The sequence below is a fragment of the Neovison vison genome, chromosome 3, assembly GCF_020171115.1.
Source record: "Neovison vison isolate M4711 chromosome 3, ASM_NN_V1, whole genome shotgun sequence".
In the NCBI taxonomy this organism is placed as follows: Eukaryota; Metazoa; Chordata; class Mammalia; order Carnivora; family Mustelidae; genus Neogale; species Neogale vison.
The window spans coordinates 213,362,214-213,387,802 of NC_058093.1; the positions used below are offsets into that span (position 1 = coordinate 213,362,214).

Here is a 25,589-nt window from a genome sequence, read left to right on the forward strand (position 1 = left end):
GGCTGTGAGGTTCTCATACTTCCTACTTTATTAGCCACTCTAAGCTGTGACTTGTACCTGGGATATCCAGAGATGTGGAAATGTTTTCTGTGTACATGCTTCTGGGGTCACTGTGTTTCAGGCACGTTAAAGCATTATTTTGAGAGCTGACATTCATGGCCATAACATAAACCCTGACATTGATGATTTATAATCAAGAAGAGAATCTGTTGGCTTAGTAGTTCAGTTAGCAAACATTTGAGGCTTGCTTCTGAGGGTGCCTTGGGTCCTTGCTCTCACGTATCTCCTGGACTAATGGGGGAAGACAGGTGATCAAAATGCAAGTAGGAGAACACAGTAAGGAGCTCACCAGAACAGAAAGGTTCCTTGCCACCACTTCCTCTCTTAGATGAAACCAGGCTTCTTCCTTATATGAAAACATCCTCAGGGCACTGGGGTGGTTCAGTTGGTTAAGTGTCCAGCTCTTGGTTTTCGGTTCAGGTCATGACGATCTCAGGGTCCTGAGATCGAGCTCTACAAGGGGCTCCCTGCTCATTGGGGAGTCTGCTTCAGATTCCTTCCCTCTGCCACCACCCGAACCCATGCCTTCTTTCTCCTTTTCAAAATAAATAAGTAAATCTAAAAAAAAGAAAAAAGAAAGAAAGAAAGAAAAGAAAATGGAAGAAATATCATTTCTGATTTTGTGGCTTCCCAGAACGGGTGCCGCCACCATGTCCTCATGGCTCCCTGCAGCCTTGCCAGCTCTGCTTTCCTGCTTTTCAGCCAGGGGAGTTGGCCAGTGCTCTTGGGAACACATGGTAGCTTTGTTTTTATTTAAAAAGTATGTTGGGTCTTTACTGCTCCTGCGGACACTCATGTTACTATTGATTTCATCTTTGCAAATGAAGAGGAGTTCATGCCCTGCAGTGGGGCGGTGGTAAGGAAATTGTGGTGCATCCAAACCATTATGAAGATTGAGGAGCTAAGTGTATGGGTGCTGAGGATAAAGTCGGTAGCACACTGCAATGTAAATAAAAATAAAGGTGTTATGGCACCTCACGCACAAATCCCGGCATGTGAGAGAGTGCACGCTGATGTGTTCGCCTAAAAGAAAACGGGCAGGAGTGCCACCTGCTAGGGTGCTGGCCCCAGTTCTCTGTTAGGGAGAGAGACAAGGGTAGCCTGTTTTCTACCACAACACAGATTTCTCTCTCTGATAGCACCGAATGTCATTTTAGCAGCTCTGGAGGCCGGCTTTTAGAAAGCGGCGTGTGTTCTTTTTTGGCTTCCCTGCCCTCTACGTGAGGGTCCCTCCTTCAACCTTGAGCTCCTCTCCTCTCCCTCCTGGGAGAAGTTAGCCACCTCTGGCGCAGCTCCCGCAGCCTCCACTGAAGCAAAAATGTAATCTATTCAACAGAGTTTTATTGCCTCGATTTTCTGTTTGTTACTTAATGGATACAGAATGTTTGAAGGCAAGGAAAGTCTTGAAATTAGAGAGAGGGGGCACAACATTAGGAATTCATTATACCACCGAATCATACATGCTAAAATAGTTAATTGTATGTTACGTGAATTTTGCCTCAATTAAAACACTTTTTTCCAGGGCACCTGGGTGGTTCAGTGGGTTAAAGCCTCTGCTTTCCGCTCAGGTCATGATCCCGGGGTCCTGGGATCAAGCCCCCGCATCAGGCTCTCTGCTCAGCAGGGAGTTTGCTTCTCCATCTCTCTCTGCCTCTCTGCCTACTTGTGATCTCTGTCAAATAAATAAGCAAAATCTTTATAAAAACAACAACAACACTTTTTTCCTGCTTGTGACAAAACCTTAAGACTTGCCAAAGCTAGTAGGGTGCTTGGGTATCTGTGACACTGGAACTCCCGCCATCCTTTTTTCTTCCATTGCCCTCTGGTGACTGGTATACTGTTCTTGACTAAAAATATCTGGGACTGTCCCAGGCACAGTATAAAAGCTCCTTCAATGCTAGATTATTTTTTCAGTTTGGAAGAAGGAAGATTTCTCACAAGTCCACCCTGACTCCCGGGAGCACATGTGAAGCTTTGGTTTCCTTCTTTCACCTCTTTGTTGCTGCGTTCGTAGTTCCAGTCTCTCACCTTCCTTTCTGGGTCCTTACTCACCTTACAGCCCGCTTCACCGGAAATCCTCACCTGCCAGACCCCTTCCTTCTTTCCGCATCGCCTCTCTGGACTGAGATGGAGCCAAGTCCTGCCTCTCTCAGGACCCAGCCCCGGTGGGTTTTCCGCTCTTCTCTGCTTTCCTGCTGATTCTCCTATAGCTTCTCACTTCTGGCTTTCTGTCGCTGTAATGGTTGTAGCCAAATGAGGGGATCCCTACATAAAACATAATTTTGTCACCAATCTCACATTACACTGGAGATATTTTTGGGGAAGAGCATCCCTCCATATTGGTGGGAACTGTTGTGCTCCTGTCAAAGCCAGCTGCAGGCTTTGTGGACAAAAGCCACAGGGGTACTGCCCTCTGTGGTCTCTTTGACATTGAATGTGGCTCCACCTGCAAGGCATTGTGGCCTAAGAAGTGGGCAACAGCTGGACTGCAGGGTGGGAGACCGTGTATAGCAACATGAACAGAAGTACAAAAGGATGGAGACAGTATGACTCCAGTTTCGTAACTACTTGTAAGTAATACGTACAGATGTCCAGAATAAAATGCCTTTGTTTACACTACATATGTGTAGAGAACATACCAGGGCCATGAGCAGGGGACTAACAGCTCTTATCCTGGGGGATGGAATGTTTAATACACTTCAGGGTACGAATGTTAGCTACTTCATTCTTTTTTTTTTTTTTTTTTTTTTTAATTTATTTACTTGTCAGAGAGAGGGAGCAAGCGCAGGCAGGGGGAGCAGCAGGCAAAGGGAGATGCAGGCTCCCCGCTGAACAGGGAGCCCAATGTGGAACTTGCTCCCAGGACCCAGGGATCATGATCTGAGCCGAAGGCAGATGCTTAACCGACTGAGCTGCTCAAGCATCCCAGCTACTTCCGTTCTTGGGGGGAAAGTGGATTGTGTTGAGACGTACATATAATTGAGAGCAGAGGAAGTTCCTTATTGAATTCAGTTCATGGAGATTGTGATTTTTAAATTTAGATAGAATTCAAAAGGTAGCTTGGTCACAAGAGACAAAACGGTTTTTTTTTTTTTTTTTAAGATTTTATTTATTTATTTGACAGAGAGAGATCACAAGCAGGCAGAGGCAGGCAGAGAGAGAGAGAGAGAGGAGGAAGCAGGCTCCTGCTGAGCAGAGAGCCCGATGCGGGACTCGATCCCAGGACCCTGAGATCATGACCTGAGCCGAAGCCAGCGGCTTAACCCACTGAGCCACCCAGGCGCCCCCAAAACGGGTTTTAAAAATATTCTCTCATGGGGTGCCTGGGTGGCTCAGTGGGTTAAAGCCTCTGCCTCAGGCTCAGGTCATGATCCCGAAAGATCGAGCTCCGTGTCGGTCTTTCTGCTCAGCGGGGAGCAGCTTCCCCTCCTCTCTCTGCCAGCCTCTCTGCCTACTTGTGATCTCTGTCAAATAAATGAATAAAATCTTTTTTAAAAATGAATAAAAATAAAAAAAATAAAAATACTCTTTCGCACTTATAAGTTTTAATGTGATGGAATTCTGTAACATCGGGTTTTTGTTGACAAAGACTTATACTGTGAAGTGCACTACAAACCAAAACCATTGGTGACAGTACAAACGACTCCTCTTTAGAAAGCAACATTAACACAGAATGAGCCTACTAATCGAACAGATTTTGTGATTCAGGCAATCAGAAAGTGCATTTTCAGAATAGATACAGAAGAATAAATACTTGACAATTTATATCTTCTTTGTTCAGAAGACCCATGACAAAATTCTAGAGTGGACCCTGAAGGCTTGAGCGCATAGACAGCTCCGCTTTAACAAGAACTCTGCTCTAGGGGCTGACTGGGCTTGGCATCCTAGTCTAGTGAATCTCTGGCTTCGTTAACTTGCTGGGTGAAACATAGGGAAAGGATGCTGCTGAGGGGTCGTCACTAAAGGGGGCAGAAGTGGATGCAACACACAGAGCCTTCAGTCCGTCTGACCCTTGAAGAAGGGACAGCACGGTCATTAGCTCTAAACCAGGATCCTCCTATTCACATCAGGTCAGGCATGAGTCCTGTGTGTGGTGTCAGCTGTGCACACGCTGTGGGGACATGCCGTGTGGCAGCAGTCCATGTCAGGGAGTGGGAGGACTGGCCTGACTTCCTCTCACTGCCAGAGAGCTGTGTGGTGTCCTCACTGCAGCACAGAGAAAGCAGTCACAGCAGTGACACAAACGGTGACTTCTGTGGGATAATTGAAGGAGTCGGTCTTCACTCAAGGAAGGGAAGACATGAAACACAATGGGGTCTTGGGATTCTTAAAGGGTTGCCCTGGGAAGGAAAAGTTAGGCTCGGCCCCAGGGTTAGGGGTAGGATGCACAGGTCAAAGCCTGGGGGGTGGGGGGTGGATTTGGTGCCTGTGTGGAGGAGCTTCCTCTCGGTGAAGTCTGTCTTAGTCGCTGCGGGATGGCTTTGTGCCTTGCACAGTGGGTGTTAGGAACTGTGAAGGATCTCAAGTTTTTACCCTACTTGCAAGCTTACAGCAGGCGACATAAGACTTCTGGTCCAGAGCCAGAAAGAGACAGGGACTCAGGGCACCAAAAGCAGCATGAACAACAGTACATGCTCATGGCTTCCCTGGGTCTGCAGGTCACACAGAGGTGACGAGGATGGGCCCGGAGGGTTCCGGCACGTGTAGTGAGTTGTGTTACCAGAGAAGAGATCTGAGTTTAGGTTCTTCGGCTGATTGCTCAACTTCCATCTCACTTGTCTCATTTCCAGATGTGGCTGATGACAGCATCTGCTTGAGGTTGCCGTGGGGGGAGGTGAATTGGAGGGAAGACAGAGAAGCAGCTAGCATGTCATAAATCCTTGGTAAAGAGCTGTCAAATCTTCTGTACATGCATGTGTATCATGACTAGAAGCAAAGGCAGAAAAATGGATTGTAAGCACAAAAGCAGTACCAAAGTTAGTTTTCTTTTTCCTTTTCTCCTCAACCGTACTATTTATAAAATAAACAGTAAACACTTTAAAACCAGTCACGTCTATAAAGGGAGAGTGGATACATGTTTGGCTAATCACCTATAGCGTCTTCAGGAGAGAGAGAAATAAAGCTTGAAGGCTTTGCACTAACTGAGAGCATGTAAAATTAGAAGAAGAAATTAATTTTACATCTAAAAACATCCCCTGACATGGTGGTATCAGCTAAAAGGAATGCAAGACACCCATATAGGCAGGAATAACAGAAAAACTTTGGTCAGGGTCATGTGTAAAGATAAAAGTGCTAGAATCTTTGGTGAATTTGACGATGGAGTGGTGTTACAGCTTGATCTTGGTGTGAGGCAAATTCCTGGATAGTTGTGTAATATCTCTCTACTGCACAAACATGTTTTTTCATTAAGGTCTCTTGTCAAGTTTCTGAGCTACCTTCCACAGAGTAAGTTTAGCTCTGAAATGTAAAAAACTCACATGTGGTGCTTTAGGCCTTTCTCCAGAAGGTATATCCTGTGTTTTAATTTTTGCACGCCTTCTTCCGCAAAAATCACTGGCACAGGTGGACAGTCTGTGTGATTGGCATGCCCCCGATCTACTCCTTTGTTCATCTCCAGAGCCCCAGACAAGGACAGAGGCTCAGGGAAGGTAAGGTGAGTGTAGCCACGTTCCGTGGGGAGTGGTGAGAGGCCCAGCCTGTAGTGCTTCTGGCAGCAACAGAGCTGCTTTTCTTTGAGCCTTTTGCACCGGGGCCAGGCTTGTTGGACCGTGTGTGCTCAAACCTCCTCCTCAGTGCGCACTGCAGTTACACACCCACATCAAAGCCATTCGGGAAGGTCCCAGGCTTGCCCAATGAGCAGGAGGTAGAGCCGAGGTTAGCACTGCTAACTGGAACTGGCTCATTCTTGTCTCCCAGCTCCTAGTGCAGGGTCCAGCATCAGGTAAGCCACAGGGTTGATGAGTCTGGGGCAATGAATGAATAAATCTGGCAGATATGGCCAGCCAAACAAAAGTCGTACAGGAAAGCTCTTTTTACATGGCTCAAGTGGTAGAAGTGAACATGGTTTTTGTTTGTTTGTTTTAAAGATTTTATTTATTATTTGACAGAGACACAGCAAGAGACGGAACACAAGCAGGGGGGTGGGAGAGGGAGAAGCAGGTTTCTTGCTGAGCAGGGAGCCTGATGCAGGGCTCGATTCTGGGACCCTGGGATCATGACCTGAGCTGAAGGCAGATGCTTAACTGAGCCACCCAGGTGCCCCGTGAACGTGATTTTTACTTAGAAAATTTAAACTTCTCTTAAAAAACCAAAAGCAAAAACCAAAAATGAAAACCAAAAGCCATCTTATCTTCTCTGAGTTCCCCCATTGGTAATTTGTACAAATCTGTACATTTGTAACAGTGAGTCAAGCTGTCCTTGGTAGTGAGTGACTCTGGGTAGGCACACAGGACAAGGCCTGGGAGGGGTCTGCTGCCGCTTTAACTTCTGGAGAGTGTTCTAGAGAATTATGAAGAAGGGATTAGCAAAGGTTTTGTTGAGATAAGAATGATTTTCCAGTCCTGTCTTCTCCTAACCTTTCTCAGGTGTGTGCCAGGTGTCTCCCCACACAGGCACCTAGCCTGGACTGTTTGCTAACATCTCCACCTTATTCCAGACCCTGAGTCTCCCAGCTTTCTCACAAGCTTCCCCACAGATTAATCTTCTGACAGGGTATCCACTGGTCAGAGGGGAGTTCAGTGGCCTCAGCCTTTCTTCGGGAAGACCCCATGTAGGCACTCAGCCAGTGTAGTGGCTCCCAGCCTCTTGTCTTGGCCCAGATCGCCCCTTCTAAGCCCCACCATCCTAGTCTTTAGTCTTTGCCTGGAAGACCTCTTCTACCCCTCAGCCTTCCCTAATTTCACCTGTCTTCAAAGCCCTTGCACCATGCCTCCCTTCTTTGGGCAGGATTAGAACATGGGTCAGTGTGGAGACCTGGTGCCTGCCAACCCTGTTCCCCAGCAGAGGAGCTGTGTTTGCTGGAAGATGCCCAGGTGGTCTGAGGGCCATGGTGTGGGGGCTCTCAACAGCATTCCTGGGCACTCTGAGAAGCTTAGCTTTCTTTGGGTTGGGTGTGATACAGCAGGAGAGCCAGAGTACTAGGAGAAGGCAGTAGATGAAGGGTTTGCTCCACTTCCCGAAGGTAGACGGAGGGTGGGGCTCTTTATCTTGGGTCATCTCTCAGGGGCTTCTGGGCCCATCAGGGTGTCCAGCCCCTGAGGTCTAGATCTTCGAGCCATCATAGGGACAGGGAGGTGGGGCATGGTTCTGGCCTTGACTGGCTACCAGCTAGGGGCAAGTTGAGCTCCCCAGAGTCTAACCATCCAGCTGGATACTGGCTTTACTTTGAGGAGATCTAGCTAGCCAGAATTTGAAGCCCTGGCTGTTTGGCCTCCCAGAATGCGGTATAGTCTTGGTTGGGTTGTTATTTAGCCCTGGTGTGACTCCTCATATTTTCTTTTTCTTTTTCTTTTTTAATCTTTTTAGATTTATTTATTGTTTTTTAAGATTTATTTATTTATTTTAAGGAGGAGGAGGAGAGAGCAAGACTCTCCAGTAGACTCTGCTGAGCATGGAGCCTGACAGGGAACTGTCGCACGACCCTGAGATTATGACCTTAACTAACTGTACCATCCAGGTGCCCCCACCTCTGTTTTCAAAAAAGATGAGGTATTTGTAAAAGACCTGTCTGATAAAGGGCTATTATCCAAAAATAAGCAAAAAAAGTCTTAAAACTCAATAATAAGGGGAAAAAAGGCAGATTTTATTTTTTATTTTTATGTTTTTAAAAGATTTTATTTGAGAGTGAGCAAGAGTGAGCGTGAGAACACAAGCTGGAGGGCAGGCAGAGGGAGAGGAAGAAGCAGATGTGGGACTCCATCCCACGACCCTGGGATTATATAACCTGAAGGCAGATGCTTAACTGACTGAGGCACCCAGGTGCCCCAAAGTCTGATTTTAAAATGGGCAAGAAAGGGGTGCCTGGGCAGTTTAGTCAGTTAAGCGTCTGCCTTCAACTTGGGTCATGATCCCACATCCTTGATGTGGGATCAAGTCCCACATCAGGCTTCTTCCTCAGCAGGGGGCCTGCTTCTCCCGCTCCCTCTGCTTGCTGCTCCCGCTGCTTGTGCTCTGACAACTGAATAAATAAAATCTTTTTTTTTTTTTTTTTTTTTATTTGAGAGAGAGAGACAGTGAGAGAGAATGAGCGAGGAGAAGGTCAGAGAGCGAAGCAGACTCCCCATGGAGCTGGGAGCCTGATGTGGGACTCGATCCCGGGACTCAGGATCACGCCCTGAGCCGGAGGCAGTCGTCCAACCAACTGCGCCACCCAGGCGTCCCTGAATAAATAAAATCTTTAAAAATAAATAAAATAAGTGTCTTTGAAAAAGAAAACAAAACAAAACTAGAGGCGCCTGGGTGGCTCGGTCATTAAGGCTCTGCCTTGGGCTCAGGTCATGATCCCAGGGTCCTGGGATCAAGCCGCACATTGGACACCCTGCTCAGCGAGAAGCCTGCTTCTCCCTCACCCACTTCCCCTGCTTGTATTCCCTCTCTGACTGTCTCTCTCTCTCTGTCAAGTAAATAAATAAAATCTTAAAAACAAAAAACAAACAACATACTCTTAACCTACAATCCAGGAATCATGCTGCTCTGTGTTTCCCCAGCGGAGGTGGAAAGGGGTGTCCATACACACAGATGTGTAAAGCAGCCTTATTCATAGTTGCCCAACTCAGAAGCAACCAAGATGTCCTTCAGCAGATGAATGGATAAATAAGTGGTGCTAAATCCAGACAATGAAATATTCAGTGCTAAGAAGAAATGAGCTATCGTGCCCTGAAAAACATGGCAGAACCTTAAATGCATATTACTAAGAAGGAGGCCATCTGTAAAGGCTATATATACTGTCGGATTCTAACTCTAATGTATGATACCTTACCCAAACCATAGAATGCACGACACCAGGAGTGAACCCTAGTGTAACTGGACTGCGTGTGGCAATGAGGTGTCCATGTAGGTTCATTGATTGTAACAAACAAACCAGTCTGTGGGGGATGTTGGTAGTGGGGAGGCTGTATGTGAAGGAGGGGACTTAGAGGAACCCAGCTCACCTTTCCTCTGCTTTCCAAAGGTAGAGCATTCTGTGGCACCTGGCTGGGTCAGTCAGTGGAGCCTGTGACCCCTGGTCTCCAGGTTGTGAGTTTGAGCCCCACATTGGGTGAAGGGATTGCATAAGAATAAAATCTTAAAAACCACACAAACAAAAGTAGAGCATTCCTAGGAAACCTTGTGTAAGCCAAAGTGGTGTAAAGCAAAGAAACATTTAATTACCATTAACTTACATGGAAAAAACGTATAGTGTTCCCAGACCCCCAAAATAACCTCTCTCAGGCTTGTCTGATACTTTAGGACACATCTTGCTAACAGAGAACACAAAATAAATACGATAAAGCACAGGTGCTTTATCTGAATTCAGCGCTCTGCAAGCTACACTGGATGTAGTTCCTGGGGGGTGGCTCTGGGCGGCGCCACCACTCTGGCGGCTCCTGGTGCTCACTGCCTGTGTGTAAAGGATTGCGGCAAAACAACCACTGGGTGCTATATTTCACTTTTTTGCCTTTTTCGATAAAAGTGAAAATCCTCTTCAGATGTCTTTCCGTTGGCTAGCAAAACAGTTACTAACGCAGGCCTTTGATGAAAGTGAAGTGGTGTCACTCAAACTTTTGGAAAGCGAGGGATACTTGTACTTCCCTCTTGCTGTTGCTGTAGACCTAAAACTACACAAACAGAAGCTATTAAGGGTACAAAGATAAAGAGACCACACAGTCTATCTCAGAGTTTTCTGGAATTTAGCAGACATCTTGCTGTAGAAATACTGATTATTGGTGGCCCTCAAGGTGACAAGGTTTCGATTGGCATACTTCTTGAAATAAATTAATTTTTCAAGTAAACAGAGCAGTTCTATCTCAGCGACAGGTTTTTGAGCTGTGGTGTGTTCATTTGCCCTTTCCTCGTTCCCTGCAGGACAACCCTCCATATGATAAGGGGGCCTTCAGAATCGAAATCAACTTTCCAGCAGAGTACCCATTCAAACCACCGAAGATCACATTTAAAACAAAGATCTATCACCCAAACATCGATGAAAAGGGGCAGGTCTGTCTGCCAGTAATTAGTGCTGAAAACTGGAAGCCAGCAACCAAAACCGACCAAGGTAAGGCATGCTTCTTATGTCTTCCCAGATGGTGCTGCTGTGGGGGCTGGGGCCATGTCTCACAGAGTCCGGAGAAATTTTTACCTGACCAACTCCAGTCCACGTAGAGGTGCTGCTGAGGTCCCACCATTTCTCGTGGACAGGACACAGCTCAGTTAAACTGTTGACCTGTGTAGGTATTTGAGGAGGCCCTCCTGTGTTCCTGATCAGTGGGGACACATGTAGAGAGACCAGCCCAGCATTGGCTGCCCATGCAGTAAGGGACCACCCTTCAAGTTTTCATGAAGGACTGCAGGGCTGCTCTGAATGAGAAAGGGTGAGTGGTGTTTAAGGTGACCTCACACAGCAGTTAGCACATGAATTTAGACTTGAAGGAGGAAGGGAGGTTAGAGAGGTCCTGTCAGACTAAAAGAAGGGCGTAAGGCAAATCCATGTGGTGGGCAGCACCATGCTGGTGGCTCAGAGTGGGTGGCGTGGCGGGGAAGGCATGGTCCTGTGGGCTGTGTGCCCTGACAGAAGTACAGAGTTGGCCGTGTGTGGTCACATGCCTCTGTGTGAACATCCATGTGCTCATTTTTCTGGGAAGGATACTTGATCGATCATTATGGTTAGCTTTCCTCTTGTCCTGTGGAAATTGGAAATATCTAGATTTTGTTACAGACTATGTCCAGTTTTTATTTGTTAACTCCAGAACTTTCTTTTGAACGCCTCATCTCATAATTTTAGTGGCTTTCTGATGTATAGCTACCTGAACCATTGTATGGTCTTTACAGATTAAAGGGAGTGGATGAGGCTGGAATTTGTGAGGCCACAGGTGGTTTTTCAGTGACCAGTATAGTCATTTTTTGGTGGAACCCCTGGAAGAAGGAGTTGAAAACCTTTTGCACGGGAAGTTGAGCCTTCCTTATTTGAAATAATCACCGTGAAATGTGTCCACCAGGTTTCATAGATGAGTCGTAGAAAGGACTGGGTTTCAGTGTTGAATCAGAATAGAAGGATCTCCAGTGGACGTGACATTTGGTCATGTACAAGCTGATGTTTATAAAAGCTTGGCAAAATATGTTCTTCAGTGCACACCCTTGGGTTTTTTTCCTATAGAAATTCCTTGTCCTCACGTACGTCAAGCATGTTGTCCCTGGCACTTGCTGCTGTGTTCCCTTGCTTCTGCTATTACTGTATTGCAAACCACCTCAACACTTCACGGCTTAACATAACGAGAATTTGGTATTCCTCATTCTTTGTGTTGGCTGGGATCAGCTTGCTGGTTCTACAGTTGGTTATTCCTGAGGTCACTCACGCCTCAGTATCTATGTAATTCAGCATTCATGGCAACTTCAGGTTATATAACTAGTGCAGAAAACCCTAGAATCGACTGTACATGGCATGTCCACAATAGGCACATCTACAGAGAGAGAACATAGAGTAGTGCTTGTCAGGGCTGATATGGAGGGATTAGGAAGTGAGTGTGAGAGTAGGTGGTGTTTTTGGAATGATGAAGATGTTCTGGTGAACATTTTCACCAGAAATGCTGGTATGACACAGTTTTTGTGTATCTACTAAAAAACAACTTAATTGTACTCTTTCAAAAGTTTTTTTTTATATCTCAGTATTTTTAGTATCTCAGTTTTTAATTACGAAGTAAAGCATTAAAAACTGAGCAAAAATAGCAGGAGAAAAGTCCAGAAACAAAACAAAACTTTATCAGAGATGTAGAAGTTGGTGATAATCACAGCAGAAGAAAAGAACTTGAAGACAGAGTTCTCTTCAGCAGTATATGTGGTTCTAGTAGATGTGTCAGCAGCAGAATGAGAGCTTAGTTTGGTGGTTGAACAAGATTTGCCATACAGAGTCATCAAGAAAGCCAGCATAATATGGACTCTACAACAGCAACAAAATTATATAAAGAAAAAATCAGATAATTCCTAAATTGAATGTTTTAGTTCCCCCTACATTATCTTAAGACAAATCAAGCAGATAAAATTTAGAGGATTCAAGAAATATAATAAGCAGCAGAAAACTAATTAGATTTTGTAGCACATTCTGTGGGAAGGTTGCTTATGCACTGCACACCTTCAGGTTGAGGGAAAGTTCTATTCACATCTTATTCTGAAAACGGAGCCCCTGGATCTCCGTGAAAAGGGGTGGGCATTGAATCATGGATATTATTTACATCCCCTATTACAAAGAAACTGTAAGAACAAAAATGAGGAAATTTTATAGCCTTTATTCTTTGATCCTATACATTGAGAATAGGAGGTAAATTTTGATAATGTTTTTAAACTCTTCCATTTTGGAGAGAAAATAAAATACTTCTGAGGAACATTTGGGTCAAAGAGAGGTTAAAAAAAAAAGACAGGGCTAGACCATTTGTGAAATATAATGAGTGTGCTGTTTTAGGTATGAAAATGCTGGGATGGGGTCACAGTCGTAGTCTAAAAAGCAGTTGTAGCTGTCCGGGACCTCACTAGCAAAACAAGCTAAGCTCAGCAGGCTCTTATTACAGTTGAGCTGAGGAGCCAGAAATGCACCCAGAGGAACAGAGAAAGGATGAAATACTTGCCAGAACTACTAAATAAATTGGAAAATATTTCGACTTGATCAAATAAGTGAAAGCAAGTTCCCAGAAAATAATTAAATAGATATAGTAAACTTGCAAACTGATTAGCTTTTGAAGAGCCACCCTAAATAGTGAACAAAGGGTTCTCTGCTGAAACACTGGCTGTGAAGATGATCATAGTGAAAAGCAGAGAGCCTTAGTACCCTCACAGAGGGTGAGCAGGAAACCTTGAAAACTCCTCACTGCCCTTCCCACACACCCCCGCTGCACTTATCCAGGCAAGGGCCGCTTGAGGTTCCTGAAATGCTAATGAAGCAGCGGTTCTGCTGGAGAACAGTCTCTGATCACAGCAGAAGACAGGAAGCCATCTGTTCATGCCCTGAGTCACATGTGGTGCAGGATTCCCGCCTGAAGTTGAGACGATGGAGGGATGTGGAGCAGTCTCACAGCTGAGCACAGGGTGGAGAATCTGGGAGCTTGCTAAAGGAGGGCATGGCGGGCAAGCTGGGGTAGTGTCTGCGAGAAACTGAAAGGTGTCCTCTGGAAGAGTATTGGTCCCAGTGCACTTGCTTCCCCTGGCTGGACAGGGGTGCTCATTTTAATGTTTATTGATGCATGTCTTCTGTTTCTAGCAAGTGAAAGTGATTTTCCATTGGAGTTACATTTACTTTTTCTTTGAGAAAAATTTTCTTTCTTTCTTTGAGAAAAATTGTATTTTAAAAAATGAGGTGATTTAGAGGAAAATATTAGGTAAATAATCATTTAGGCCATATGTGGGTATGTGGCAAACACTAGAATCCCAGTGGAGGGAGTTGGGGAAATAGGGACAAAGAGGAACAAACAAAATAGCTTTATTATCATTCGTGCTGTTATACAAGAATCAAATATGAAAGGGATAAATCTTAAATAAACAGACAAAAAAAATGTACTTCCAGGGCCTACTTCCTCTCAGAGATATTTACAGGTGGGAGGTGATAATGCCTGCCCCTGAGGGTGCTGTGGGGATTGGATTAGGAACTGCCTCAGCCTGCAGAGATGCTTCCAGGCCCTTCACTCCGGCTTGCTCTTCACAGTCCACCCTCTTTGGCCTCCAGCCCCTCCTCCCTGCTCAGCCTGGACCCCGCCAGCCCTGCATGCGCCTCACCTGTTGCTCCGTCTCACCTGGTAGCACTGACAGGCAGAGGTGAGGGCTGGTGGTCTTTGGGTGCCTGGCCAGGAGTGATTAGTGCTGTTCCTCCCACTCAGAGTGAGCTAGTGGCTGAGTAGGCCTTTGTGCCTGGCTCAGCCAGCATTAGCATTTAATCCATAACTTGCAATGCAGGGGGGAGAACATGGTCCCCAGCAAAGGAACCCGTGGCATCGGTAATCTAGAGGAGAGATGCCTTTTTGCTAGGAATTTGGCAGCGGGAGGGAACCCAGCATTCTGGGGGGTGCTGGTCCTCATCAGGGCTGGATGAGGAGGAGCGTGTGTGAGAAGGCAAAGTGGCTGCATGCAGCCCACTTCTGAGGTGAGGGGGCCTGGGGTTCCTAGACCTTCGGTTTCCCCCTCGATCTCCCTTCCCCACCTTCCATTCCCTTGTGGCCTTGCCACCGCAGGGCCAGCCTTCCAGTACATCTAGGCCTTACTGTACTTTGGGAGAGTGTTGTGGGGCCCACCCCAAGCAGTTGGTATGGTTTCTGCTTGTGGAATCGAGAGCATAACAATGGTGAGGGTTATCTACCTTCCGGTAGTTAAGACAGGTGTCAGGTGAACCTTTCTCAGCTAGTTCACGAGCTCCTAGGGGTCTTCCGGAGTGGGCTTACTGTGCATTTACACCCTGCAGACACCAGGCTCCCCTGAACCGCTCGTAGCAATGGCACATGTCACCCAGTCCCTACCCTAGAGAAGCTCCACCTGTGTGTGCAGGTGTGTATATGTATGTGAGGGGGTGTTTGTGCTAGGCCCGAGAGCTCCAGAGTTCGGGAGAAGGGGGAGTGAGAGTGACTGGGGGGCCCTGAGATGTCAGTTCAGGAAGGTTCCTGGAGGAGGCGGAGGTGTCATTCTGAACAGTTACCCACTGTCATGGTAGCAGCTTGTGGTCCAGCACTTTCTCCCAGCTACAGAGGAAAGATGGGTTGCGCCCTGGTGGTTAGAATTTTGGATAAATGGGAGGCCGCTTTATCTTAAAAGCACATTGATGTAAATCAGTGTTGGAGTCAAAAGTTGCCCTTTCTGAGACTGTTCTAACCAGCGGTGCCTGGTCCTTTTCTTGGCAGTAATCCAGTCCCTCATAGCACTGGTGAACGACCCCCAGCCCGAGCACCCACTTCGGGCTGACCTAGCTGAAGAATACTCTAAGGACCGTAAAAAATTCTGTAAGAACGCTGAAGAGTTTACAAAGAAATACGGGGAGAAGCGACCTGTGGACTAAACTCTGCCGCGACCGATTCCAGCGAGTGTGAGCGGAGACCCTGAACAGCGCATTCAGACACCCCGCAAAGCAGGACTCTGTGGAAAATTGACACGTGCCGCCGCCTGGCGTTTGCTTGTGGCAGTTACTAACTTTCTACAGTTTTCTTAATCAAAAGTGGTCTAGGTAACCTGTAAAGAAAGGATTAAAAATTTAAGATGTTCTAGTTCTGCTTTCTTTGTTTTAAAAATCACTGCTTCAATCTACTTTAAAAAAATGGTGTTTCTTTTCTTGTCCAAATTGATCCAGAACCTTCAATTTACATTTAGCCCTTAAGGTTAAGAAAAAAGGGAAAAAAAAAAAAGGTTGCAGTTCCCTTTCTTCCCCTGCCCCTGCAGCTCCCACTTTCTTCCATTTGGTTTATTTTTCACCCACTCACTTCCCCCAGACCCAGGGCTATCTCCTCTGCAAAGGGGAAGAGACCGCTCCTGGCCGTTCTGGTGGCTTCTCTCCCATGTTGCACTGCCCTGTGTGGGAGTTGGTTCAAATTCTCCTGGCTCCAATTTAAACATCCTTTTAAAAAAATTTAAAAACAAGCAAACCACCACTCACCATCCCACCACCTTCCCCTCACCACCAAAAAAACCCAACAAACAAAAAAACCAGCCATGAAAAGGGAGGCCCAGTTCTTATGTAAAAATCTGGCCAGTGTTACCACAGTAACATTGATTAAATGGGCAAACCCTGATGTCTGTATGCGTGATTGAACTTCAGCCTGGCCTGGCCTACTTGGGGGAACCCAGGTCAGTGGCCACGCCAGGGAAGGGCCTGCCGACCGGAGGACGCTGTGCACTTGCGTGAGAAATTCCTCGCCAGAGAGGCTCTCGAGGCCAAATGTTGACGCTCCTCCCTGCAGCCACTGCAGAAGACATGCTGGTCATTGCCGACAACGCTGAAGCCAGAATGTCCACGTGAAATTTCACGCTCACCTGTCACCGAGCTCCATATGAATGTGCCACGGAGCTCGCGCTCCCAGCTCCTCAGCGCAGCACAGCCCCAATGCGACCTTCCCTCGGCACAGTTTGACCCTTTGCGGGGTTGGAATTGGCGGGACTCGGCTGTAGCCAGCAGCAGGCTGGGGTTGCCGGCGCCCTGCTGGCCCCTTCGGAGCAGCCGGCCAGCCCAGGAACAAGATGGCCTTCCCTCTCCCTCTGGACTCACAGCCTTTGCAGAGTCAAGCTCCACTTGAAGCTCACTCAGTAATATCCTTTACATATGTTTTATATTGTTTTGACTGCCTTTTTTTGTAGAAATAAAAATTGACCTTAGAATTTATCATCAGATGAACTTGTAAGGATTTGAATGTTACTGTCTTTTCAAAGCAAGTGGGACTGCCCCTGAAATCGAGAATGCGTGTCACTGACACCCGGAGGAAGCTGATGGTCCAAACGCCGTATGTCACCAACTCCTCCTTCTGCCACTGGCGGCTGCCCTTCTGGTTCTCAGGGGGAACTAGATCCTGTGGACAAGATGACGTAAAGAAACTGCTTTCTGTTTTTAGCTCTCTTAACGTGGGATCTTTCTGGGGTTTACAGACCTGTAAGACGATTTCACCTGTGCAGAGGTGGGTGTGATGGGTAGGTTAGGCAGCAGAATGTTGTTTAGTTGTCCAGGTGCGTGGTCCCTGCAGTATGTCAGTGAACTCCGCTTCTTTAGTCCTAGGTACACCAGGGGCAGGTTCTGGAGACTTCTCTGTGCCCAGGAACGCAAGAGTGCCGGGCCAGTGTTTCCACATCTGTCTCTTCATTAGCAGAGAGGTGATGATGGACTTTAATTTCACTCACACGCAGGTTTGTAATAAAATGCCAAATTCTGTCAGAGGCTATACAAATAAGCCACCATTTGTTCTCATTGCTTCTCTGAACCCAGAAATATTGCCATTCTTGGGAACTGTCCCATTGCTTCATCTCTTTACCAGCGTAGCTCTGCCCGCCTGTCCCCCTCTCACTTCTCTGCTCATCGTGGGAGGATACCTTTGTCCAAGCTGACAGCCACTCGGGTACTCTGAGCCCTGGCATGGCAGCCCACGGTTTGCCCCATCAGAGGCCTGGCCCTGGGAGAGCAAGGCAGTGGGTGGTTCCTCCCTCAGACCTAAGCGGTTTGTACCCTCCAGCCTGGGCAGTCCCCGGGACAGGCTTTGAAACATGCTGGCCAGCAGTCCTGGCTGCTCCACACCCAAACAGCTGGGCCCTCTGGAGAAGGGGAGAGCTGTCGAGCAGCCACTGCTGACCTGAGCCCACTCAGGAATTCACGTCCGCCAGGTTCCTCGGAGTGCGCTGGGTCCACCCCCTCTGCCCTGCCCCTCCCCACCATACCCATGGTGGAGAATAGGCTTTCTAAGATGCTGCGATCCCCTTTTGCTGCCCTTAATAAAAATGCTCTCCGACACTGGTTTGGTCTTGTGGGTTTCTTCCGGACTGGGAGTGGGCAGAGCCTGGGGCCTATGTTCTTATAGAAGGGAGAGGGGTGGCCAGGGCCCAGGCTCGCTCTTCTGCCTGCTCCTCTCCCCATGCCCAGCTTTTCCAAGAGGCGCACAGAGGTGTATGGCCTTCCTGCAAGGGAAGCAGAAAAGGCTGGAGATCCAGACCATCAGGGCCTGCCTGCCAAGGGCACCTTGGGTATCAGGGAGGGGACAGTGGCCTCTGTGCCATAGGCCTCATTTCAGTCCACTTGTCAGTACCCAGAGAGTGATATTCTCCACATAGAGCAGAGGAGCAGACTGAGGCCCTGAGAAAGGTGGCTGTCAAGTTCCTGTCCCAGAACTAAGGAGGGTGTGCCCGAGGGTGGGGCTAGGCCATTCCTTGAACCAGCCTGGAGCCCCAGGGACCTCCTGTTGTATTGTCTCAGCACCGGTGTGATACTGATTTTTTTATTTCCTTGTCTGGAATTTGACACCAGCGGAGACCAGACCTGCCCTGTCAGATAGGTCTGCAGGAGTCCAAGAGGAGCCCTCCTGGGAAATCATTTTACCAGGAAGCAAGGAGCCGGTCAGTCCTTTCCTTTGGTCATCAGCAGGGTACTCTGCTGTCTTCTAGCACCTCATCCTCTGTGACTCTCAAGACAACCCCACGGACACGATCCCTATTTTTTTTTTCCAATTTATTTATTTTCAGAAAAACATTATTCATTATTTTTTCACCACACCCAGTGCTCCATGCAAGCTGTGCCCTCTATAATACCCACCACCTGGCACCCCAACCTCCCACCCCCCCGCCACTTCAAACCCCTCAGATTGTTTTTCAGAGTCCATAGTCTCTCATGGTTCACCTCCCCACGATCCCTATTTTTACAGAGGAAGAGACTGCGGTTCAGTGACAGCCAAGGAAACCAGGCCTGGGTTTTTACAGTCTGGTTTCAGAGCCCGTTATAGTCCACCACTCAGGTTCCTTGGTGCCCAACCCTTCCCAAATCCAGAGCCCTACAGGACCTTTTCTCAACTTTCTGAACTCGAGCCACCACTCTCTCACCTTCCTCACTCTTGTATTAATTGTTCAGCTCAAAATGTGTATCTCCTTCATCACTCCGGTGCGCACTGCAGCCTGGCTCCTGTCTGCCCCTGGCTCCTGTCTGCCCCTGGCTCCCTGAGGCTTCCTCTGGCAAGGGCCCTGGACTTCCTCATTGGGCAGTCCACGCGCTGGCGGCCTGCCGGCCCCACTCTGTTCCTTCAGTGGGCCAGCACCTCCGTGTCCCACCCTGCCAGGGCAGCCACCCGACTCCATCTGAGGCAAAGCCAGAGCTGGGTCTTGGCTCTTCCTGCCCTCCCTGCACTGGCTCTCCCTCCTCTCCCTGTGTCCATCATGCAGCACCGGGTGCTGGCACCAGCCGGAGAAGGAGCAGAGCTGAAGGTGGCCTAGCTCAGGCGGCTCTTGCTAAATAGCTATTTCCTGGGTGATTGGAACATGTTCTTGCAGGAGGGCTCCTAGGGGCCCTCCGGCAAGACATTGCCTGTTAGAGGATCAGAGCAGAAAGGACTGCCCAACAGTGGGTGGAGGCCACAATCGAGGCCTAGAGAAGTCACTTCTTCCAGAGAGTGTTCTCCCAGCAGGCCTGGCTTGGTTAGGAATCCCCTTTTGCCCCACAGTCTGCTTTGTGTTCCTTCCCCTTCCCCATCCCACTGCAGTCCAGATCATACCAGCTATCCCCGTGTTTGTCCCAGACTGAGCTCCTGGCAGGCTGGGCTGTCCCGGCACCCAGCCCCTGCCTGGCCCAGAGTAGACCTTACGTCCATGACTGATGAATGGGTGGAGAGCAGTAGCTCCCACTCGCCTAAGCCATCCAGTGCACAGCAGGTTTGACATAGGAATATCCCCATGTCCCCAGTGCAGTGCTAGTGACCTTGGGCCCTGTGCTACCTGCAGCCTTCTGCCTTCCCACTTTCCCTCCCCTTGTGAGGCAGACCTTGGGCTCCAGATGATTCTACCAATCTGGCCATGACCATGGCCCCTCTCTTCTCTCCACTGTCATGGTCCCTAGGGCTGATCTGGGCCCTCAGCTCTGCTCACTCCTCTCCCTGTATGAGCAATAGGAGCCCACTCCACAGCTTCATCTTTTTTAAAAAAAAAATATTTTATTTATTTATTTATTTAACAAACAGAGATCACAAGTAGGCAGAGAGGCAGGCAGAGAGAGGAGGAAGCAGGCTCTCCACTGAGCAGAGAGCCTGATGCGGGGCTCTATCCCAGGACCCCGAGATCATGACCTGAGCCAAAGGCAGAGGCTTTAATCCACTGAGCCACCCAGGTGCCCCCACAGCTTCATCTTGCTTCTGTGCAGACCCCAGTTCTCTCCTGTCTCCCCACACCTCTCTCCTGAGCCTCAGAGCCACACAGTCAGCTGCCTCCTCTCAAAATAGCAGAACCCCCCCTTTTCCCCAAAGGAGATGCCTCTGTGCCAACAGGCTGCCTTCCCACCACCCCTCTACCCGCTCCAGCCAGCAGCCTGCAGGAGTGTGGCCAGACCCTACTGGGCTGAGGCAAGGAGGTGAGGGCATGGCACTAGGAGGAACTAAGTGATTCCAGTTTACGGCCATGGAGGAAAGGTAGGAGGAAAGAGCCTGATGCTGAAAGAACCATGGTCAAGGGAAGGTTGGTGTGAAAGATGGAGCCACAAAAGAGTGGGCCGAAGTCACAGTAAAGGGGATAGAGGTGTAGGATGGGGGCAGCATGAAAGAGAAGCAAGATCCCACCCTTAACCCCTTCAGAAAGCTGTATATCCCTCGGGGCTGCCTAGGCTGAGAGAGCTCTCTGGTCGCCTGACCCCTTGCCTGACACGGTGCATGGTGAATAAATGAACAGGTAGCTTTAAAGCCCTCCTCTGCCATTTCTACTTCTCGGTCTGTTAAGATGGAGATACTAAATCATTGTTCAATCTGCCTTTCCACACGCCAGAGTGGGGCAGGGCTCTGTGCTCCCAAGAACTTCCTGCATCTCCTTGATCCAAGACACATGAGCCGCAGTGACAGGGCACACACACATCACCAGGTCTGGTGAGGAGTCCTGGGTCCCATTTCTGCAGAAGACTGTTCCTCCTGGAAAAATTTGAATAGGCTTGCAGGACTTCCTTAGATCTGCCCCTAGGATGGCAAAGGGATGTCTGCTTAGAACATGTGAATTTTGGGGTGCCTGGGTGGCTCAGTCCACTAAGCTTCTGACTCTTGATCTAAGCTGAGGTCTCGATCTCAGGATCGTGAGTTCAAGCCCCGCAAAACAACAAAACAGGTGACTTTTTAAATAAAACTTGAGATGATAATATTACCTTCCAAGAAGTAGCCTGGTGAGACATTGTTCTCCCATCCTCCCTTCCCCCAAAATAATAAAATTAAGCATGGACAAAACTAGAACTTGGAGTATGTTCTGTGTTATCTATTCTGTTATAATGACCAGGTTTGTGCCCCAAAGGAGTTGCTTTTGCCCTGTCATGTGTCTGTGAACATTTTCACAGTTCACAGGGCACAGTTTAAGAAACCACCCAGATTTGGGGTCCCTGGGTGGCTCAGTAGGTTGAACGACTGCCTTTGGTTCAGGTCATGATCTCCAGGTCCTGGGATCAAGCCCCGCATTGGGCTCCTGGCTTAGTGGAGAATCCGCTTCTCTCTTTCCCTCTGCTCCTCCCCATCCCATGCTCATCCTTTCTTTCTCTCTTTCAAACAAATAAAATCTTATTAAAAATTTAAAAAAAAATAAAAATTAAAATTAAAAAAAAAACCCAAGTTTACAAGACATACATTTTATTAATACAGTGGTCTCTCTCTACTATATCTGAACAAGGAGGATGCTTTGGCAGGCCCCAGGCTCAGATGTCATAGGACCTATCTGCCGGCAGCCAAGATGGGTTGCCAAAACTCTGGCCACCATTTTGAGCCATGAGGACCTGGACACAGAGGTGACAGGGCCCTGCCCAGGGAAGTATGTTACTGGACCCCCTCTCTCGGCCTGGCTTCAGGCTGTCTCAGGGCTTGACACCAGCCCCCTTTCCATGCACTAAAGGACATTTGTGCTTGGCTGGCTGTCAGGGGCATGGTGGGGAGGGCTCCAGGAATGTTTCCAGAGTGGCTTCTCCAAGGACCCCTTCCCCAGGCCTCTTGGAGTCTAGGTCATGGAGTGTGCAGAGCTGCACTCCGTCCTGTGCAAGTCGGGCCCGAAGCGTGGGCGCGGTGAGGACACGCAGTTCATGCAGCCGCTCCCAAGAACAGGAAAAGGCATCCGGGCCCTCACCGCAGCCCCCAGCCGGGGGCACACTAGGGTAGCCGGGGTGTGCCATCAGCTCAGCTGTTAGGGCGTGGCCTGTGGGTATGCCTTCCAGGGCCCGCGCTAGTGCTCCTGATACGCGGTGAGCAGACATGTGCCGACCGCAGGTGCTCAGGCCCACGAAGGCATCCGTCCACCTGTGGATGTAGGGGCATCAGCAGCAAGGACCAGCAGAGCTGTCATGGGCAGGGGTGGGGGCCACGAGAGGGATCGCCTGAGGAAGGCCATAGCTGTCAGGTGAAAGGTCAGCAGGATGCACTGGGATAGGGCGGGATAGGGGCGGAGGGCCTCACCGTAGGCCGTAGCGAGAGAAGGGGCCCACGGCGGCCCGGGCGTCGCGCTCCACAGCACAAGCAAAGGCATGTGCGGGGGCCTCGAGCCACGCGCAGCCGCCCACCCCGCGCTCCACCGGCAACCGTGTGAAGCGCACCCCGTTGGCCTGCAGCGTCTCTGCGAACACCTGGCACACGCCTGCGGACGGGGAGGAGTCAGGAAGCAGCCCGTCCTACTACCTGGAATCACTTCTTACCCCCAGCCCCCCACCGGGGAGCAACGCCCCCCACCCCAACCTGGGAGCACGTGTACGTGCTGGTGCCCGTCCACGTGAGTGGGTTCCCCGCCCAGTAATTCCCGGAAGCGTATCAGCTGGGCCTCCAGCTCTTCCCGCACCTGGAGAGAGAACGACAAGGCACCTTGAATGTCGGGGAGCAGCTACCTAGAAGGCCTCCCTCCAGGTGCCTCTGCGTGCCTGCTCCAGTATGAATCAGGAAAGCATCCATCGCGCGCCCCTGCCCCTAATGGCTTCACGGTACCCTCCGGACAAGCCTTGGGGGTCAACGCGAGCCTCTTCCTGCAGCCGCATCTCCGCACCTGGGGCAAGGCTATGTCTCCGGCCGCCACTGCCTCGCGAAATCCCATCTTGCCGAGGAAGAAGCCTTCGGGGCTGAGCAGCGACGAGGCGCCGTGGCGGGCCGGGCCCACGGGGCGGCCTTCGGACAGGTTTGCGTGGAGGCCCGTGGGGATTTGATGCCTGCAGGCGGAGCGCGAGCGGGAGCACTGGCGGCCGCGAGAGGCGGCTGCCCAAGCCCGCCCAGACCCTGTACGGTGCCGCCACTCACCTGCCAGCTAGCTCCGCCGCGCTCTCTGCGGCTACCCCGTTGACCAGCAGGGACACGCTGGTCACAGCCCCTGCCAGAAAGGCCTCTACGATGCCCTCATCGCGCCGCGGGCAGTAACCAAAGTCATCTGCGGTGATTACCAGCCGCACGCGCGGTCGGGCCATTGGTACTTCCGCGGACTGTTCAGGACTCCGGAGGACTGGATGCAGGCCCCGCCCCTAAACGCAGTCCGAGGCTCCGCCCCGTCGCGCACGTCCCAGCGCGGCTGCCCTTCGTCTTTGTTCTCGCCACCTACCGGTCCCAATTGGAACTGCAGCAGTCCCCTCCCACCTCGCAGTGAGTTGGCCCTAACCAAACCATTTTGTTTGCTGCATTTATTGTAACGAAGAACTCTCAGTAACTGCAAAAATATTATCTAGTATGAAAAATACAGGGGGCGCCTAGGTGGCTCTTTCGGTTAAGAGTCTGCCTTCGACTCAGGTCATAGTCTCAGGGCCTTAAGATCCAGCCCCTAGTGGGGCTCCTTGCTCACCCTGGAGTCGGCTTTTCCCTCTCACTATGCTCTTCCTCCCTGCTTGTGCTCTCCCAAATTTAAAAAAAAAAAAAGAAAAAAACCACACACACTAAAACAAAACAAAAAAAAACTTTAAAAGAAATATGAATAATAGGGGGGAAAAAAACCTACTGGAAAAAAATTATCTCTTAACCATAGTGCCCTTCCAGTATTTTACTAAACAAACCCATTTCATTTTCTCCCCCACCCCAAAGTTTTTGAGTTGTTTTGAGACAATAATGATCACATCAATGTTATCTCATTCTTGTAACTTTTCATTTTTTGATAGGGACTATGAACTTTTTTAAATTGCCTATTTGGTGATTTTTTTTCTAGGAAAAGGCTTTTTTTCTTTCGTTCATTCTTTCTTTTTCTTAAAATAAAAGTTCTAAGTAAGAAAACATGTATACCAATGGCTTCGTTTGAGGATGCTTTAGTCCCTGATTCCACAACTTGAGCTCTGTTCCAGGGTACAACTTTTACATTCATAATCTTATTTTTTCCCCCTCGTAGTCCAGAAAAACTTTCCTTACTGATGACTATATAAATAGTCACCATGGTTGACAGAGCGTTTTTATTGTGATGTGGCTGCTTTGGTGTTCCCAATGCAAAGGGCGGAATTTGTGTCCAGTCCAAGAGGTTGGTAAAATCATTCCTGTTTTACAGATGAGGAAACTGATGCTCAGAAGGGAGAAGTGTCTTGCCCAAAGTGAGCCTGCCAGGGGTAGTGGAGCTGGGACTTCCCTCCAAAGCTCTGGACCTACTCTGGTTGTCTAGTCCCTAGCTCTACCCTGGGTCAGGGGCAGACAGGGCAGAGTTGAGCATGGGCATAACCATATTCTCCTCCTGGGATGTTGTAAAGGCCAGAGGCCTCACAGTGCTCTTCATCAAACTCTTGGTGTAAGGATTGTTGCATTCAGTCGTAATTATTGAATTGTTGGACTTCAACTATTTTTCTCCCCTGAGAAGCTGATCCTGGAAAGCCAGAGGCCCCGATGGCAAGCAGATTGGAAAGAGAAAACTGACATTTATTCAGCACCTACTGGTATTAGACATATGAGATATTGGGGGGAGTGCCTCAGTTCCTACATCACCATCGGTTCACAAGTAGCAATACAAGAGGCAGAGTCTGGAATAGGGTTTTTGTTAATTCTGTTTAGGGTGGCAGGCCTTCTGAGAAGGCTTATCAGAGGAGTGACACCTGGAAAGGACTTTAGAAGTTTACTGGGCAGAGGGGGAAAGGAGGGAAAAGAAGGAAAGATACCCAGGGCTCTTACTGGCATGCGGGATGTGAAGTACACAGATTTTATTTTATTTTTTTAAAGATTTTATTTATTTATTTGAGAGAGATTTATTGAGAGAGATCACAAGCAGGCAGAGAGAGAGAGAGAGAGGAGGAAGCAGGCTCCCTGCTGAGCAGAGAGCCTGATGTGGGGCTCGATCCGAGGACTGGGAGTTCATGACCTGAGCCGAAGGCAGCGGCTTAACCCGCTGAGCCACCCAGGCGCCCTACGCAGATTTTATTTAATCTCCATACTCCCATATGGAAGGATGCTCAAGTATTTACAGAGACAGAGCAGATGATCAGAGAGGTTGAGTCACACTGTCAGGAAACAGCAGAGCTAGGAATTGAAGCTAGGTCTGTGTCTTACAACTGGGACTCAATACTGCGCTCAAGGGGCGCCTGGGTGGCTCAGTGGGTTAAGCCGCTGCCTTCCGCTCAGGTCATGATCTCAGGGTCCTGGGATCGAGTCCCGCATCGGGCTCTCTGCTCAGCAGGGAGCCTGCTTCCCTCTCTCTCTCTCTCTGCCTGCCTCTCTGTCTACTTGTAATCTCTCTCTGTCAAATAAATAAAA

The 25,589-nt window shown here is 49.0% G+C and overlaps 2 protein-coding genes across 3 annotated transcripts in view; one reads left to right on the forward strand and one right to left on the reverse strand.

The window, feature by feature from the left end:
* The window catches only part of UBE2L3 (ubiquitin conjugating enzyme E2 L3), a 59,628-nt gene extending 41,924 nt beyond the window's left edge, over positions 1-17,704 (forward strand). The window contains exons 3-4 of the mRNA XM_044243778.1: positions 10,123-10,309; positions 15,123-17,704. Of these exons, the coding sequence (XP_044099713.1) occupies positions 10,123-10,309; positions 15,123-15,277 (342 nt within the window). The 3' untranslated portion in view covers positions 15,278-17,704. The remainder of the gene's footprint in view (positions 1-10,122; positions 10,310-15,122) is intronic.
* Positions 17,705-20,211: 2,507 nt separating this feature from the next.
* Positions 20,212-23,731, reverse strand: YDJC (YdjC chitooligosaccharide deacetylase homolog). 2 transcript variants are annotated; one of them, XM_044241058.1, is made up of 5 exons: positions 23,181-23,731; positions 22,933-23,092; positions 22,632-22,731; positions 22,356-22,533; positions 20,212-20,888 (listed from the first exon to the last, which is right to left on the reverse strand). In XM_044241058.1, the coding sequence occupies exons 1-5, from the start codon at positions 23,342-23,344 to the stop codon at positions 20,654-20,656; spliced, it is 837 nt and encodes a 278-aa protein (XP_044096993.1). In that variant the 5' UTR covers positions 23,345-23,731; the 3' UTR covers positions 20,212-20,653. The 2 variants fall into 2 exon arrangements, with proteins under 2 accessions (XP_044096993.1, XP_044096992.1); XM_044241057.1 differs by lacking the exon at positions 20,212-20,888 and adding an exon at positions 21,526-22,199.
* Positions 23,732-25,589: the final 1,858 nt, after the last annotated feature.

Excerpts from the sequence above, each read along its gene's own strand:
- YDJC (XM_044241057.1), bottom strand. The coding sequence starts at position 23,344 with ATGGCCCGACCGCGCGTGCGGCTGGTAATCACCGCAGATGACTTTGGT. Across the intron at positions 23,093-23,180 it reads GCGGCGGAGCTAGCTGGCAG|GCATCAAATCCCCACGGGCC; the intron begins GTGAGTGGCGGC and ends CTCCGCCTGCAG. Across the intron at positions 22,534-22,631 it reads GCACGTACACGTGCTCCCAG|GCGTGTGCCAGGTGTTCGCA; the intron begins GTTGGGGTGGGG and ends CCCCGTCCGCAG.